Here is a 19,496-nt window from a genome sequence, read left to right on the forward strand (position 1 = left end):
TTTCTTTTTAGGTCATACCCAGTGATGCTCAGGGGTGACTCCTGGCTCTGCACTCAGGTGTCACTCCTGGCGGTGCTGGGGGACCGTATGGGAAGCCAGGAATCAAACCCAGGTTGGCATCGAGCAAGGCAAACTCACTACATTTTGTGCTGGCACTTTGGCCCCTAGCAATGGCATTTTTAGGCCAGAACACTCCAAGAGTGCTTCTAAAGTCCAAGGGCTTTCTGATTCATTTGTATATGAATTGTTCTGTCTTCACAAAGACTCACAACTCCTCATTAGAATTGGAGGAAGCATCAACTCATATGCTTATGCTAAAATATCCATATTTTCCCTTCAGATAGCTCAAGTCCAAAGAAAATGTTAAAAACCCACTCTGTTGAAATTTATGTCCGCTATCTATAAAGACACAGTTCAGAAAAAGGCTTTGGAAAACACCAATCATTTAACCAGAGAGCAATGGCAGGTGACAGGCAAGACTGAGGAACTCTTGGGCAAAAAGAAAAAAAATTAAGTATATTTTAAAACAGTTTTTTAGAACTATATGATATTCCCTTATTCTTGCAAGTTTTGCTTTGCTGTTCAGACCACCCTCCACCCCACATGGATGGCTTTGTTTTCTCTTTCCTTAATTCTCTAACAACACAAAAATTTCCTTAAATATACGAGGACAAATTGAGACTCAAGTTTGATGTGATTATCAAAAGCCTGAACAATGCTAATGGTCCCATAGATAAAAATTTTAAATTACATTGCTGGGTTTTATATACATTTTTTGTCACTTATTTGTACCCTGTCTATTTCTCATTGCATTTATAAAAATGAAGTTTTATGTGTAACAACTTGGCACACTGTATCACTATATCACTGTCATCCCTTGCTTATCTATTTGCTTGAGTGGGCACCACTAACATCTCCATTGTGAGACTTCTTGTTACTGGTTTTGGCATATCAAATATGCCATGTAGCTTGCCAGGTTCTGTTGTCTGGGTGAGATACTCTTGGTAGCTTCCTGGGCTCTACAGTCCACAAAGACTAATTTGGACATTTTTGTGATGCTTTGAAAAAATTAGCCAGAATTTTTTTAAAAATTGAGAAATTAACAGATTCAAGCTCTATTATAAATTCTGTGGTTCTTGGGGCTGGAGCGATAGCACAGCGGGGAGGGTGTTTGCTTTGCACGCGGCCGACCCGGGTTCTATTCCCAGCATCCCATGTGGTCCCCTGAGCACTGCCAGGGGTAATGGCTCCTGTGCATTGCCAGGTGTGACCCCCCGCCAAAAAAAGCAAAAAAAAATTTGGTGGTTCATATATATGGAAATAAAATAAAATAAAATCATTTACTTGTCATCATCATCATTATCCCATTGACTGTCCATTTTCTAGAGCAGTCTCAGCAACGTCTCCATTCATCCTAGCCCTGAGATGTTAGCAGGCTCTCTTTACTCGTCCTTCCCAATGGTGCTCCATTGGAGGCTCTTTCAAGGTCAGGGGAATGAGACCCATTATTGTTACTGGTTTTGGCATATGATATGCCACAAGGAGTTTGCCAGGCTCTCCTATGAGGGCAGGAAACTCTCGGTAGCTTGCCAGGTTCTCTGAGAGGGAGAATTAGGCTATAAGGTGTCTCTGGATGTTGGCCATTGATGGGATTACACGGTACTGGGGCAGATGTAGGGACCAGTTCCTGGTGTGACCACTTAACTACTGAAAAATGGGGGATCTGGGCGGAAGAGGCCCAGTCCAGATCTGAGCAGGTTTGTTGATCGTTTATTTAAAAGGAATTTAATTTAACAGATCACTGTTTCACTGTCATCCAGTTATTCATCGATTTGCTTTAGTGGGCACCAGTAACGTCTCCATTTGTCCTAGCCCTGAGATGTTAGTAGCCTCTCCTTACTCGTCTTTCCCAATGATTGGAGGCTCTTTCAGGGTCATGGGAATGAGACCTGTTATTGTTACTGTATTTGGCATATTGAATATGCCACGTGGAGCTTGCCAGGTTCTTCTGTGTGGGCGGGACACTCTCGATAGCTTGCAGGGCTCTCCAAGAGAGAGGGAGAATGTATATTAGAGAAAACAAGCAAGTATGTTAAAAGCAAACACATGTGTGCTGCTTTAGGCACATCAGTGGGCTAGACTACCAGAGGCAGTCTTTAGTAAATACAGACATGTAAACCTCTTTTCACCTTCAGATTTTAGGGCTAGACCACCAGGAAAACATGCCTCCTGCAAATAAACAAAAGTACATTGAAGTATTTTTAAAATTTACGGTCGATGTCAAATGGAAGTCAAAACCAACAGATGATTAAAGCAATTCATAATTAATTCAGAATATGAATGCCATATCAATTAAAGGAATGAATGCAGAATAGAAATGGTCAGCAACAAAAGACTCCATGAGAAGGTAAAAGATAGAATGCCTAAACAGAGGTAAGAGATACAGATCTTATCTACATCATGAATTATGGAGCAATAGCACAGCAGGTAGGGCGCTTGCCTTGCACACAGTCGACCCAAGTTTGATTCCTCCATCCTTCTCAGAGAGCCAAGCAAGCCATCGAGAGTATCCCGCCCGCATGGCAGAGCCTGGGAAGCTACCTGTGGCTTATTCTATATGCCAAAAACAGTAACAAGAAGACAGAGGAATCGAACCCGGTTCAGCTGTGTGCAAGGCAAATGCCCAATCTGCTGTGCTATCACTGATATTTATGTACATTAATAATTTTTATTTGAATAAATCCAAATCTGTAATTTTTGTGTAGTTTTATCTTTTGTGATTATTATTTTTCTCCAAAATGGGCCTTAGTATTTTCTTCTTATTATAATGGTCTTTCTAATACCTCAGCTTTTGTCTATAGTAAAGATCTAAAGCCATTACCAACTGGATTCCACGAGAGGTCAAAAAGAACGCCTGGCCACCCACTTACAAGACGGTCAGACTTCTCAAGACCCTGAATGAAAGGTTTGATGCCCTTCATATTTCTGGAGCGAGTAGACGCCATTGGGCTACAGTAGCACACGATAGGGATAAATGGAGGTGTTACTGGTGCCCGCTCTAGCAAATCAACAAGCAAACAGGATGACAAGTGATACAAGTGAAGTGATTAGATAATGCAAAATATTTTCTTCTAATTTCCTAATATTTTGTTTATTTTCCTAGTCACCTAAGGTAAATATGGAGCCTATTTTCACTCATGAAGTGTTGTATTAAATTCTTATACCACAGATTTTTGAAGTATCTTGCTAATGTTACTATTGATTTCTATCACAAAATTTTATAGTTTCAGGTAGTCTTTAAAACTCAGAGTCATTAAAGAATGTCAGAATCATCCTGGAAAAAAAATACTATTCTCATCTAAAATGGTTGTTTGAAAGCCATCCTTTTATTATTCCTAGTTTTTTAAAAATGCATCAGTTTTGCATTGAACAAAAATGATCAGTTTTGTTTTTGCAATCTATTTTGAACATACTAAGTACTTCTTTGATGACTATAAAGGACCTTTTTGCAAAATTTAATTTATCATGAAACTTCGTTTAAATTGGCTGAAGGGCTTTTAGGCAAAATGAATTTAGCCAAAGTGGTCTTCTACTATTAAGTTTGAGTTTTGGATAAAATAATCTAAAAGAAAATTCAAATGGCAACAGAAATCTAGGCTGGAGAACAATCCTAAAAGGTATAAATATGCCCAGCAAACATAAATGTTAGCTTAATCGAAGACAGGTGATTGAGAGAGTTGTGTTTTTAAATTGAGTTGATGGTGACTAGAAATTTTAAGTGGCTACGTTCAAAAACTTACTCCTCCCAAATTTCAGGAGTCCAGTTCAGTCTAGAGATGGAGACTTGGAATTACAGTTATACAAGTATTGCTAAGTACAGGCAGTATGCAGCGATAAGCCAAATGAATTGGATAGAATGGTTCAGGTTTGATTTCATAGAGAATGACTGTCAAGATGAAGAGAGGGAAAAATATTGGAGTCCTGAAAGGAAGAAATGGAAAGTTTCTTATCGTCATCTAGGTTGACATGTACATATTATGAGTTTGTTAGTTTTGGGGTCACCTATATGGATAAATGGGAGGTGGGAAATTGGGGGTTGAAAGATGAGAAATCATATTTTAGACATGTTTGTCAAGTTTCCAAACTTCTAATACAGTAAAAGTTGAAAATATGGCTATCTGGAGTTTGATTAAAGAGTTTTAATAGCAATGAGCTTTAATCTGGACAGTAAATAGTAATAAATAATGATGAATAAAGGCTGGAGGTTGAAGAGGACGATGTGACGAGAGTAGTAACGTTGAGTATTTAATGAACACAGTAGAACTTATTCTGCTACTTAAGTGCTGCCTTCCACGCCCAAAGTAATTTCTTTAGAAAGCTACATCTTCCCCAAATTTTGATATCCCTTTTATCTATTTAGAAGTTCATTACTTTTATTTTTTGCTAGCAGCACATTATTTTGAACCAAACTAATTTTTGTTATTTCTATTAGTTTATATTTACAGTCTTTTTATTTGGTATAAAATTCTGACTTATGTCCTTAGGTTTCCTTTTCTCTCTAGATTCTTCTTAAAATAAACTTGTATTCAGAATGAATTGGTTCATTACATTTTTTTATGGCTCATTTCCCTGATCATGAACACCTTTAAATAATCACTACCTTCAAAAATAAGCTTGCTTGGGGACTAGGGAAACAGTACGGAGGATTTGGTTTGTGTTTTGCAAGATGCTGTTTGCAAAGATTCCCACACAGACCATACTCCAACATCTCAAGCCATCACAAGAGTACTTGGACATAATGTGCCTGTTTTGACCAACAACCAAATTCAGTGCTATCCAAGAATATTTCTGACTCTTCTCCTATATCTGGTTTAATGTAGTGTCTGAGTGGCAAGTTCTTTATTCTAATTATTTTTGCATTTATAAAGTAGACCATATAATAAGAAGAACTTAAACTTTTGCTTTTCCCAGAGAATAGTCATAATAAGTCATGATTTTTTCCATTTTGATCCTGAGCTATGAGAATAACGCACAGTGATATCTTTTGAGGGGTTATTTTTTTTTGTTTGCTTTTTTGGTTTTAAATTGTGTGGTGGAGAAGAGTAACTTTCCAGTGAGGTTGATTAAATGTTAATGCCTTTCCTTTTTCAACTCTTATTGTTGAAATCGCCATTATGCCTATATATGTACATTATTTTACCTAGAAACCTAAAACTCTAAAGGTCTTTCTAGCATCCTCTGTTTCTCTCAGTCCTCACATCTAATTCTTTCACTTCCCTTCCATCAAAACATAATCCCAATTTACCCATCACTACTCATCCATAACCAATTTGACAATCTTGTCTGATTCAGTTTCCATTACTCTTTCACTGAATTAAATTGATCAACTACCAGCAAACCGGTCTGCCTGCCTCCGTTTCCCCCAGTCCATGCTACATGATATCTTGGTCACCTGAGTGATCTTTGAAAAACATAAATCAGCTGACATTACTTCAGGTTCAAAAATAAAACAATAAAAATGACAATAAAATTCAAATGGCTTCATATTTCATTTGGGATAGAACTCAGACAAGTTTGTAGTGACCTCAGAGGTTGTTATCACCTGGCCTTGCCCACCTCTTTTAATGTGCATGATTTTGGAAACTCACAAGAATTCAGTGTTTCAAACATACAAAATATATTGAGACCCACTGACTTCTGCATTTGATTTGTCTACCAGGAATATATTCTCCTACATGGTCTGAATTGTTTCCTTTTCACTATGCAGGTCTCAGCTTGAGCTGCTTGGGAAACGTTTCAAAGTTTTCTCACCATTCTTCAACTCCACTTAATCACATTATTCTATTGAATTATATTAATAAAGCTATCACTGTTTGAAATATCCTTGCTTATCTAATCTTAAGAAAAAGAAACCAGGGCTGTAGTGATAGCACAAGGGGTAGGGCATTTGCCTTGCATGCGACCAACCCGGGTTTGATTCCCAGCATCCCATATGGTCCCCTGAGCACCACCAGGTAATTCCTGAGTGCAGAGAGCCAGGTGTTTGACATGCAGAGCCAGGTGTGTGACCCAAAAAACAAATATATATATATATACACATATATACATATATATGTATATATACATATATATGTATTTAATATATATGTATATATATACATATATATATAGAGAGAGAGAACAAAAGGGAATGCTCAGCCGCAGAGGCAGGATGGCAGGATGAGGTGGTGGGGGATGGGGTGGGGGTAGTGAGAGGGATACTGGGATCATTGGTGGAGGTGAATTGGCACTGGTGGAGGGATGGGTGAACGATCACTGTATGTGTGAAATGCAAACATAAACATTCATAAGTTTGTAACTGTACATCACAGTGACTCTCTAATAAAATTTTTTTTTAAAAAAGAGGAAACCATTCTTTTAATAATGATTAATAGGATTTTACTTTTGCTCTCCTGAGAATTATTAACTCTCTTTGATGACCACCAAATGCAAATTGGGATTAGTTCCAGTAGGATTTAAAAAAAATACTTTTTTTTTAACGGGGCACCATGACTTACACAACTGGCAATGGTAAAGTTTTGTGTGCATAACATTTCAACAACACACCCTTCACCAGGGTGTCTGCTTCCCACACCACTGTCTCTGGCTTAAGGGTCCCTGTCATTTACCCATTCAACCTCTCGGTTACCAGTTCTGTAGATCAACTCTCAGATTAAAGTTTAAAAAGTCTTAGGTAACATCAAGCTTTCAAAATTTGGAAGCTAACCTTCAGTTCTTGGGTCGGATGATCTAAATTCCTCTATCTCATTTAGCTTATAAATGATCAGGTGTTTTGGAAGACACCTGAGAACGCTATGTATATAAGTCCAGGACAGAGAAAAGAGGACAAATCTTGCCCTTTTTCATGCTCCAGGAACCATAAAATGGAAAAAGAAAGAAAAAAGTTCTTCCTGCTTCGGGACTTAGGGTACCCGAGAAAAAATGCCTATAACCTTGGGAGGACAGCATCCTCCGCAGGATTTGGTCTTGAGCTAAGTATTCTGAGTTGCCTTCATGCTACTTTGATAAAACACTCTACTTCCACTAAAGAAGGGAAAGGAAAGAAGGGACCAGAAGGACTGACTCGTGATTGGAAACTTTCCATAAGTGTGTGGGGTCAGAGGGCAGTTAGGATAGAGAAGAGATCACTCTGACACTAATAGTTGGAAATGATCAAACGATCACTCTAGACAAGAACTCAGTGCTGAAAGTAGGTAAAGGGCCAAGCATGACAGGCTTTCAGGATTGGTGTTGTAGCCATAATGCCCAAAAGGAAAGGGGGGAGTGAGAGAGGGGAGGGAGAGAAGAAAAGTACCTTCCATAGAGGCAGGCTGGGTAGGGAAGGAAATTGGAGTCACTGGTGGTGGGGAGGTACACTGGTGGAGGGATGGGTGTTGGAACATTGAATCACTGAAACTCAATCATGAACAACTTTGTAACTGTGCATCTCATGGTGATTCAACTAAAAATATAAAGAAAGAAATAAAAAGGTTTATCAATGTTTCCCAAGGTGTGCAAAGCAAATGGGGTTAGGGGGCGGTCATGGAACAGTCAATCTCAGGCTTAACTCAAGGGGTACCTTCTGTTTTTCATTAAAGGAAGTTGCAGTAAGGGAAGGCACCATTGAGTGATTTTATGTTCAAAACTGGGACAGTAGGCCAAGTAACTTTGGGAACCTCTGCCCAGAGAGCTTAGCAGAGGGCATGACTTTATAGTGAATCTTCCAAAGCAGGTCCCAGAAAGAGCTAAAATGAGACACAGTTGAATCTTAAAGGTCTTTGCAGCAACCAAAGGGGGTCCCAAGTCAGCAAGAGAGTATTTGGGCCTGTCCCAACCCAAAGAGAACAGATGTTGGGCTTCTCCAGTCATCACTTTTTGCCATAAACATTAGTCAAATGGCAGTAAATTGACATTTGACCTCAGAGCCTTGATTTGTCCAGTCTTAGGAAATACAATTAGAAAAGAGGATGAATGAGAATACGAGCCCTTTTGTCTGAGAAAGCATTTTATAGAGACATGCCTGTCATGTTTTGTGGTTTACAAAAGCCATTTGGGAAACTAATAAACCCTAAAAGGCCCTGAGTTCCTTAAAGTGAAATGCTGCCTGATCCTTGATACCAATAACACATTCCCCATCAAAATGTAATACCCATCAAAATTTTAGAATAATTTCCCTTGAGGGACTTATATAAATGATTTGACTGAATTAACTTCAAACTGGATGAGATATTGGGGTGGGACTGAAACCAGTAATACTTTCCCTAACCTTTTTCTATTGACCTACACACATCTAAATGTTCTGTTGAGTTAAGCTTTTTGTAATTGGCCTTAATTAGCATCACAATTTACTCTTCTCCTGCAAGTAACATCATCAGTGCTTCCTGGTGGAAGGGACTTTGTCTTATTTATTGCTGAAACCAAAACCTGGCACTGACTGATTAGGGGGATATTTGCATGCAATAATTAATTGATGATGCAAAGACATTTAACAGACAGAAGTTTGTGGTGGGTGGGTGGGGGGGAGATACTCTGCCTGAGAATGAGGAAGAAGGCAGAAACCCAGGGGCTGGGAGGTCTGTCAAAGACAGAACAAAACATTTTTCAAAGGAAGCTTCAAGCACCTTTAATATAAGGCTTAATTTGTAACCTGTGTGGAAATATGTCAAAATAGAGAGGTAAGAACAAAGAGAGTTTGTAAGTTTGTCTTAAAGATTTAAGAAAGGGCACAGTGCTAGGAAAGTCGAGAGGTTGTCAGTTGGTCTAAGGAGACTTCAGCTGGAGAGATGGCTCGGTGGATTCAGTAAGTACTTTGCCCACAGGATACTTAGTTCAAGCCCCTGCATGGCATTGTCTTTAGCATGATCCATATAGCCCCAAAGCCAAAGCCAAAACCAAATCAAAAACTTATCTTAAGCCAGAGAGAAGTCAATGGACTCGAACCAAGATTTTATCATTGACACCATATGGTGCCCTAAAGGAGGGCTGAGTGACCCTCAGCTATTTAGCTGGGAGTAGCCTCTAACTACCACTAGGTTCCACCCCCAAACCAAAAACCATTCCAGGGTTAAGTGTTTGCCACCTTTGACCCCGCATTCTAGAAATGAGAAGGCCAAGGAAGAAGTGTGAGAGAGGATGGATGAGGAGGCAGACTGGTGAGACCATAAGAATAATGGTCAAGGGTCTTGGTAGTTTTATAGGTGAGGTAAGTATGTACATCAAAACCATAGGGGTGAAACACTATTCTAAGTATGCGAACCAAGCTACATAGAGCAAACCGAAACATGGTTTTGTTAAGGAGTTGAGATGGGAAGGGAGGGCATCTTGGATCATTGGTAGAGGGATGTTGACAGTTGTGGTGGATTTTGTGTTGGAACACTTTTTGTCACTGTCACTGTCATCCCGTTGCTCATTGTTTTGTTTGAGCGTGCACCAGTAATGTCTCTCATTAAGAGACTTATTGTTACTGTTATTGGCATATCCAATACGCATGGGTAGCTTGCCAGGCTCTGCCGCTCGAGCTCTATAATCTCAGTAGTTTGCTGGGCTCTCAGAGAGGGGCAGAGGAATCGAACTCGGGTCGGCCGTGTGAAAGGCGAACGCCCAACCGCTGTGCTATCGCTCCAGCAGTTGGAACACTAAATGCCTGAAAGTCTATTATTAAAAGTTACATATAGACCAGAAGGATACTAAAGTGGGTGAGACAGGATGCTCATGTGCCACCAACCAGGATGGATGCCCCATACTACCTACGTTTCTCTGAGAACCACCACACGTGATCCCTGCGTGTGGAGGCAGGCGGGAGCTATGAGTCTGATAGGTGTGGCTCCCAAACAAAAAGATCCATTCTTAAAAAGCATTGCAGGTCACAGTACCTAATTTAAAAAGCAAATGAATACATCACAAAAATTCTGAAGGGATTTCAAGCCATGAAATGTGTAGTAAATAGTCAACAGAATTTTTTTGTCAATTACTTACCTATTTTCTATCTTATTTCTGAGTCACATTTATTTTCCAAAGTAACTTCTATCCTCTATTTTGAAGAGTTCAAAGGATAAAGATTTGAAAATAGAGACACATGAAAAGCATTCACGACCAGAGCAGCCAGAGCGCATCACTTCTAATCTTGTCATCGTCTAAAATCTGTGACCATCCAGAGCTGTGGTTTCTGATCTCCAGCTCTACTTTCATCTCCTAAAATAATGCCTAGAGTGGTGTCCAACTAACAGTTATAGAATTAATAAGTGGAGACTTCATTTAAATGTTCTTTTTTCACATTCAGTCAATAGAATTTGCCCTAATCCTTTCCCCAAAATTATTATGGGCTCTCAAAACTAAAAATATTTTCAAAGTATTTTTATTTGCTGTTCTTTACTTTCCTTAAAAGCAACTTATAGATGGCATTTGTAAGCATTTCTAGGCATATTTGATCGTTTTATCTTACTTCTCAATGCCAAAATGAACACTCCTTAAGAGGTTTGGAAGTCCAAGTAGAATGCCCAAGAGTGCTTTCTGGTCTTTCTTTTCATTGATCCATAAAGCATTCATTTAGAATATTATACTGAATTATAAATATTTATTTATAATTAGTTTTAATATTTGTTTAATATTTAAGTATTACGTGACTGATTCTAGTCAGCCTGTCTTCTGTGCTAATCTCAGGCTTTCTCCCATCTCCCTTCATATTAAAGTCCACTAGTTTTCCTTGATATCCAGAGTGATTCACGACTGAGATTCTCTTTCAGCACGTATATCCTACATTTATTTTTCCCTCATGTATGTCAACATTTTTTTTCCTCACCGAGGACTTTGCCAAATCTCATGCTACTTTTTATTATACTGTTTTAAATTTAGTGACCAAGGGTCTTAGAAACTAAAATAAAAAAAACGATGTTGACTTTCTATTTCCCAAAAGAGAATATGCTCCAGCCCAAATTCGTTTTAGCATTTGTGTACAAATCACCTGAGACAAATTGTCATTGCCAGTTTCATGTATGTTGTAGTGTCTGTATTTCAAAGTTTTGAAATGGAATAACTTTGCACTTGTCAGAGTAGCCAAAAAGAAGTTTCCCAAAATTCTTTTCCCTTTGCTGTTCTGAGGCAAACCTGAAATGCAAAGGTGAGTGAATTCAGTGTTTAGATTCTGGAGGTCGGGGCAAGAAGAAGTTTACTTGCAGCTCATGTACTATGCGGCTGATCTGCCAGCCTATCTGTGGCAAAGGACGAGCGCCAAGGGCCAGAGAGATGGTGCAGGGGTTATGCCACTTGTCTTGCACACAGCCAACCTCTTCTTTAATCCTGGCACCAAATACAGATGCCTGAGGACTGCCAGGAATCATCCCTGAATGTAGCCAGGCATGGCTCTGGCTTTCCCTCCCCCAACCCCCCGCAAAAAAGGACAGTGATCAAGTTTATGGTTCCTCTAGCTCTAGCCAGATTTCTCCATTGGCACCTGTAAATCCCAAACTAGTGATATCTGAAAGGTGTCATTTCAAGTTGACAAGCAAATGCAGGTTTTAATTTGTCCTCTCTTACTTACCTTCACAGATTTCAGTTTCTTTGGTACATCATTCTTGCTTCTCCCACATGATTCCCATCCTTCACAACTTAGTTTAGAACAAACATTTCTTAGCCCATAGTTTTCTTTCATTGTGAGCTGCTTCCGTGATGCTTTTGACTCAAGGGTGTTCATGCTTCCGCCGGTGTTGGCCGTGGCCGCTATCTCATCTGGAGGTTCAACTAGAGGAGGATCCGCTTCCAAGCTCACTTAGGGGGATCTTGGCAGTTCAGTCCAGTCAAGGGATGTGGGACAGGAAAGCTCAATTCCTCACTGGCTGTGGGCTCGCTCACTTACTTCTGCCTGTACCTTTCTATCACTGACTTCCACCAGCACAAACAAACGAGAGAGCAAGAGCCAGGAAATTGAACAGAAAAAAAGTCACTTTGTGAATTTATCTTAGAAGCAGCCTCCCATGACTTTTTTATTATTTCTCATTTTTAGAAGGACTTCACTGGATTCACTCAGATGCAAGAAGAAGAGATTATGAAGGAGTTGAATACCATAATTAGGGATCAGTGGAAGCCACATTGAAAGCAGTTGTCTCCCACACCCGCTCAAAACAACAATCCTTCTAAGCGTCTGCAGTATGTACTGGGCACATCTTCTTTCTTAAAATGTAAACCTTCTATGAACCATTTCTTCTAAAGTATCTTACTATAAATGATTGATTAGTGTAGTTTTTGTTCAACAGAGTATATGTGTGTTCATGCACCAGAAATTTACTATATTCTTTTTAAATGTATTCCTTAGAATCAAGAGACAAATTGAAACAGGCACCATCCGTTGAGAGGCAGGAAACAGGCCAAGAAGTTTACTCAATTGGAAATACCACCCATTTCTTATAGAAAAAGAAAGATGACTCAAAGGCAGAACCAAGATGGTGGAGAGGAGCCAAGAGCTCTAGAAAGTACATCACAGGAAGCAGGACTGAGTCCTAAGCAGAGAAATAGTAACATGACTAATTTTCAAGTCAAACTCCAGAATACCTCAGACCAGTGTCTATTTTGTGCCTCCCATTTCCTTCTTTGAATAAAAGTAGAGTCAATCCCAGCATCACAGATGCATTTCTAGACTCCCAGTGATAACTGATCACATAGAGAACCAAAGCCTATATAAATCAGTATATTTTATACATACCTACATTTAATAAAGTTTAATTTATAAAGTGAAGTATACCACAATAAAAACAATAATTACAAAACATACCAATTATAATAAAATGCATGAATAAAATTATAGTAAAATACATGTGTATGGCATCTCTTTGGAAACCTGTAGGTACTATCTGAACCACAGTTGACACCATTAAGTCAAACCTTAGAAAACAAAACCACAGATGAGGAATGACTTTGTCTTTCATGTGACCAGCCATTTAATTTGTTATCTACCATTTAATACTCTGAACATGGGGCTAGATTATTTGTTGTCTTTGGATTTGGACCCCCAAAGTTAAATCAAGAAATTAAACCTGATGAGTCTCATCCACAGGTGAAATGATTTAGATGAAAGTTCTTGGAATTTAAGCCTGAATCTCTAATGAGATATTTATGGGGATATTCCTGAGAGGGAATAAAATTACTTGCCTATGAAACTAAATCATCTGTGGCCAGAAAGTGGGTTCTAGCAGTTCTAAAACTAACTTGCAAATTCTTTGGCATTCTCTTCACCTCCAGGATAAACTCAGCTCCAACTACATCATACAGGAATTAAAAAAAATATATAAACTCTTGGAGTCTACCCCAGATACGGGTGGTTGTAAGCATTTCCACCAAGAGCCTAGTGGAAGTGATGATAAGGGGTACCCAACCTGCTTTATAAAGGATGACAGAGCTTCTCCCTTGTTCCCTGGGCAACTGGTTCTTACAAGTCTAACCAGGAAATGGGTTTGATTAGTTTTAGGATACCATGATAGAAAGAATACTGCATGGAAGGTTATGTGGAGGCCTCCTGGTCAGCTGACCTGGTCTGTGACTAATCCCACTCTAGGCTCCGGGATACTGAGGTGATGTGGCTCCAGTGATTTTTAATTCGCAGCTATGGAGTCCTCCAAGTCATTGAGTCTTTCCACTTGATGCCCCAAATTTTGTGGTACAGAGAGACAACCCATCTTTCCTCTGTGTTAACTGACTTCTTGATCCACAGTATCAATGACAAAAACTAAATGATTATCCTAATCTATTGCATTGTGAGGTGCTTTGGATAATAACTGGAATGAAGCTCTGTAACACCATCACAGCTAATTGTGAATATAAACAATTTATATATAGGACAACATTTAAATTTAAGGTCAGTCATGAGTCAGGTATATATAATGATTTTTAAATCCTGTGTGTTGTAGCTGGGACCAGTTTTATACTGCAGAGAAGAACCCAGCTATAAGTTTTACTAAATTTTACAGCTGTGGAAGTGTTTAAGATAATCTGATAGGTTCCTTCCATTTAGACAGTGGTTGATCCAGTTTTCCAGATTTTCAGCAAGACCAAATCGAGCTGAACTTTGATTAGGGTTATTTTTCTATTTGGGTGAGGTAAAACAACATTTTTTTTATTCTTGAATTGCCTGCTGCACCTGTCCTAAATCAATAACATACTTAGTTAATTTTAAACTTTGAGTCCAATAAGAAGTCTGTCATTAAAGAGGGCCAGCCATACAATAGCTCAACTGACTAACATTTTGCCTTAGGAGTTATTCTATACTTAAGGACTTTAGGCAAGAGAGAGAGCCAAGACTCAAAAGTTTCTTGACATAATTTCCCAAAAATCTCTTTTTATGTGATTAAATTTCTCCACTCTTCTGGATGGTTGGGGCTGCCAGAGTATATGGAGTTAATTTATTTTTTAAAGCAGAGACAAAATCTTGAGTGACTTTAGAAGTGAAAGAAGTACCATTGTCTCTCTTTAGTGGCTGGGTAAGCCAAATGTAGGAATTATTTTCTTAAGTAACACTTTAAACACTTCTCTGTATGGGTGGTGAATGAATCTATCTACCTGATGAAGGTGTCACTAAGAACCAGTGCATATTTGACCACAGCCCTCCTCTGGGTGGGGTCCCCAAAGCTGAAAAGGGGATGCCAGGAGAGGGGGGCTCAGGATTCCCACCGGGTACATCAACCACCCACAAAGCACAACCCCAAGTTACTTCTCCAAGTGTCTTGTTGAGTCCCTTCCCATGGAAGATACTTTTTGCTAATGTTGCTTAAGCATCTCTTCCTAGGTGAGAAGCCTCATGGAATCCTTGAACTATTTTCCACTGCATTGGAAAGCACAAGTAATTACCTTGTTTAATAAAACACGCTTCAGTTTAATTTTGAAAACCTCGTTGCAATGCCCATTGTTCCTCTCCTTCTTCATATTCTGGCTTATTAGAAATAGTCACTGGATGGGACATAATTCTAATAATTAAACATGTCTCTAAGTAAATTTCCTTAAATTAAAACTATTTTACTTCACTAAAAACAATCCTGTATGAATAAGTTTAAGTGTACAAGTAATTCTAGTAAATTCCTGTCAATTAAAACTGAGGAGTTTTTAAAAATCAAAATAAGTATACATATATTTTTATTCCTAAGTGGTTATTATTAATGGCCTACGAGTAATAATTATCTGACCCTAGGTTTCAAGACTTTACATGTACATACATAAATTTCCAAGTTATGGAAAATATAAGGATCTGGTTTGTCCATCTTGCTTTTTGTTAGTCAAGCAAATGTGGAGAGACGGAAATCCAACTCAGACCATTTATCTCAAATCTCTTACTTTTCAATCTTCCCACCTAACAATCTTCCCTGAAGAAATTTCAGAAAATAGGAAGAGGACTTCATTAGAGTCCCGCCTACCGGATATTGCCTTTGCCCTGGGTCAAAGATCGGGCTCCCACTAGAGTTCTTTGTGTCCCTCCCTCTTCCTGCCCCTCCCTCAGAGCAGTTGACTTTCATCTACAGGAGTCTATGTACGAGATGTTGCCTCTTTATCTCAAGTTCAATAATTTCTCAGTGTCCAGAACCATGAGGCTCTCTCTCTACCTCATATCTCACGTGATCACACTCAGATGTCTCTCAGTGAACCCACAGGCGCAAGCATGGCCCTGTTTGCCCCCAGTCAGACCAATAGTTACCCAATCCTACTTCAATCCACAGATCCCACAGCAAAACCTCACAAGGCTGCAGTGGTAGTAATAAATCACAGAACCCCAAATTACAGCTGGAGGAGGAGGAGAAGGCCTATGACTTTGGATGCTGCCCTGTAAACCACACCAGGAACTCAAATCAACAAATGAGAAAGAGCAACACTTTGCTATGATAGGTAGGGCAGGGAAGGAAAAGTCCTATAACAACTTTTCCATCCATCCCTCCGAGAGCTCTCTTGGGGTGTGGCGGGGAGATGGTAAGCTGCAAAGATTCACCTCCAGACTACAAAAGACACAAAGGGGAAGCAGCGTAGAAGCCCACCAAGGTAGTGCATGAAGACATTAACTTAACTCATCCCAACTAGCTCTATACCTCTAAGAAAAGGACTTTGAGACACCACAATAAGAGTGTTTAATGAGCTTAGACAAAGTGCAAGAAAGTATGCAAAATTAAATGAAGACCTTTTCCCAAAGATCACCAGCAGGGAGAAAGTGAGATCAGAATTATATAAGGGTTCAATAGTTCATCTCTTCATCTTTATAAAATACTCTGAAGAAAACACAATAAAAATCACATGTGGGCATCAATACAAAAAAAAAATCACAGGCAACAGCTGTACTCAAAGTTCATTTTTATTTGTCTATTTGTAGATATTTTTTGAATTACATCCATTGTGATATCATTGCTATTATAACTGTACAGTTCAAATGTCCACCCAACACATAAATTTCCCAAATTTATAGGTGGTAAACTTAAAAATATATACATGGGAAAACATATAGTGCATACAAACTAAATGGAAATAAAAGTCTTTAAAAAATCTTAGAGAAGTTTATTAAGCAGATTATATTTCTATTAAAAATGGTTCTATGTACAATACATAATCTTTAAAAATACAACTTCAGGAAACAAAATTCTTTGGTTCAGCAAAGGGGTTCTAAATGGGGGGATTCAATGTGCTAATGGTGAACCTTCTTGACGCAGGTCTCACTTATCTGGCTTAACTCTTCAGGAAGCATACAGCTGACTTTCTTTAAGTGCAGAAAATATGGGTGGAGTGTGGGTAGAGGTTGCTTTTCCCATAGAACATTAGCAAATAAAAATAACTCAGAAGCTTGAATAATGCAGGGAACTTAGATGTTATTTTTACTTTTCTTGATCCAGAAAAGATACACAAAATCTGTTTCTATTTGGGATAGAGAGTAGGAAATAATCATGGTAGAACACGAGAGTGATACATAAAAACATTTTCCAGTAAAATTTTCAGGTTCTGGCATCCAGTGCTATTAAAACTAACCTCTTAATGACTCAGAAGACTTCAAGAGAGTCACAAGAGGGGACAGATGCTGGCTGTCTCCATTACTTTTAACGTTCCATCACTTCACCAGCAGCTTGCCTAACTTAAACAATCTAAAATTATAAACACATCCATGAGTCAAAAAAATGCCTTTAAAAAGAGTTGCTAATGCAGCAATGATTACAGTGCATCAACATTTGCCAGTGGGAATTTCATTAAAAATTAATTGTGCTTATTCTGTACTCTGGGTGTATTAACAGCAACAATCATACAGTTAACCAAAATATCTCAGAGTTTTAGAGTCAGCAACCTTATCTATGAGAATCTATTCTCCTCCATATTTAATGGGAGGGAAAGGCCTTCAAATTTTTGTTTCTACATGTTTTCCATTTTCAGTGAGAAAATATATAGATAATATATAAGATAAAAATATATAAAATAAAACATTTCCATAAGCCCATCACTAGACCAAATATGACAACCATCTTTTCAACCTTGTTGAAAAGATTCTGAGGTTTCACAACTGGTCGCAGGAGAATGAAATGTATTTTGTGTTTATTTTTCTTAATACCCCCCCAAAGAACAATTATAATCACCTATCTGGATTAATTTTAGGAAGTGTTACCAATGACTAATACTCAAACCTGCTTTTCCCTAAACTATTATCAAAAGCATAATAACATATTTCTAAGTTGAATACAGATAAAAGTTAGGAGCTTCTATGGGCTACCAAGATTTCTGCAAACCACCATTTTAAGATGCCCTCATGCTGAGTTGGAGTTGGCATGAGCAGAGAAAATCTTTCAAAAATCACCCTCAACCTCCCATCTATTTGGATAACTCAATTTAGCAAGACCCTTTTAAGGAGATGAGTATGATGGGGATAGACACATAGATGGCAGAAAAAAAATATGTCTCTTCAACAAAATAATGGGCTGACGATGGAGAAAACTTGACAGCTTTTAACAGTTGATAAAAACAAAGACTGGAATAGATGAGTAATTCACAGCTTCTCGATAAGACACTATAATTCAGATCCACCTCCAGACCCATTAATTGTTCACCCTCATATCCTGGCAGGGCTTTCTTTTCTCTGACGGTATTCTGAAAGGTATCATAATACTCCAAAGTGAAAGAAAATCAGTGTTGGATTACTTTTCCTCATATCCTCTTCCGTGCAGGCTACACAATGATCTTCTTCCTGTGTTTTTTCAATCAGAAGTCTTTATCCCAGCCTGACAGCTCATCTGGAGGCACACCCTTCTCAGGGGGATACTTGTCAAAGTAGCTGTGGTCTGTGGGTCCACTGAGCTGACAGAGAAAGGATTAAACTAAAGGTGAGACTAGTGTTGCCTAAGCTTGAACCTACAAATGAGCAAGGCTCTACATCTGAACACTGGTTCTGTGCTCTGATGGCTAATAGGGTACACAGAAGGAGAAGATGGTCAATGGTTATTTCAGAGTCAGACTCTCAGCCCAAACCTTTCTCTTTAGACCAAATGAACTGGGTCACAATTGAAGGGATCTGACCTGAGGAGTTATTTCCAAAGAGAAAGATGATGGAAAAATGTCCATGCTTTTCTAACTGAAATAAAAATATTTCAAAAGGAAATTAAAACTTTCCAGGATCCGTCTTTTACTTCATAAAAGTTTCTCACCAATTCTGAATTTGACCGCTATAATGTATCTGGAATATGAGTTGCTTTGTTAAGTAAAATGATTCTGGAATTAAATTATCTTATAAATTGAGTGGATTTTAATTATCTATTTTCAAGAGTATCTAACTGAATTATCAACTAATAGAGCACCAAAAATGCTATCAGTAATAGATGTATTTCAGTAGGGGTAAGAAAATCACTTATAGAGTATTCAAAGAAACACTCTTTCTATAAATCCTTCTATTCCTATTTACATATTTAACATGACACAATTCTTAGCATTTGCTTATGGTTATGAAAGGAAATTGAATTGCTATGGGATCTGATCTTATTCTGCCAATAAGTCACATATACTCATGCATACCAATTCCTTTCCAAAATTTTAGTTTCACAATTACTACAAAATTATAATATATTTATCTTGTTAATAATGGCATGCTATACATATATAATTATAACTGACTACAGAAAAAAATATTTGTGGGGTCACCAAATTTTTAATGTATAAAACTGTCATTAAGAGGCTGGAGAGATAATATAGAAGGTAAAGTGCTTGCCTTGTACTTGGCCAACCCAGACTGATCCTCAGGACCACATATGGTCCCCAGCCAGTCCCCCAATCTCTGCCAAGAATAATCACTGAGCAGAGAGCCAGATGTAAGCCCTGAGCATAACCATATCTGGCCCAAAATCCAAAAAAGAATTTTCACTGACATGTACTTGATCAATTAAACATTGTCAATTATCAAAATGTCTTACATTATGATAACATTTTGTAGGGAAATGGAATAAAATGCAAAACATTAATTCAAAAAGAAA

The 19,496-nt window shown here is 38.4% G+C and overlaps 1 protein-coding gene across 2 annotated transcripts in view; it reads right to left on the bottom strand.

Annotated features, from left to right (window-relative positions):
- Positions 1–16,344: 16,344 nt before the first annotated feature.
- The window catches only part of PRKG2 (protein kinase cGMP-dependent 2), a 111,532-nt gene continuing 108,380 nt past the window's right edge, over positions 16,345–19,496 (bottom strand). For both annotated transcript variants that reach the window (XM_055138987.1, XM_055138988.1), the window contains one exon: positions 16,345–18,330. In XM_055138987.1, the coding sequence (XP_054994962.1) occupies positions 18,235–18,330 (96 nt within the window). In that variant the 3' untranslated portion in view covers positions 16,345–18,234. The remainder of the gene's footprint in view (positions 18,331–19,496) is intronic.

Source organism: Sorex araneus, chromosome 5, assembly GCF_027595985.1.
Source record: "Sorex araneus isolate mSorAra2 chromosome 5, mSorAra2.pri, whole genome shotgun sequence".
NCBI classification, from domain to species: Eukaryota; Metazoa; Chordata; class Mammalia; order Eulipotyphla; family Soricidae; genus Sorex; species Sorex araneus.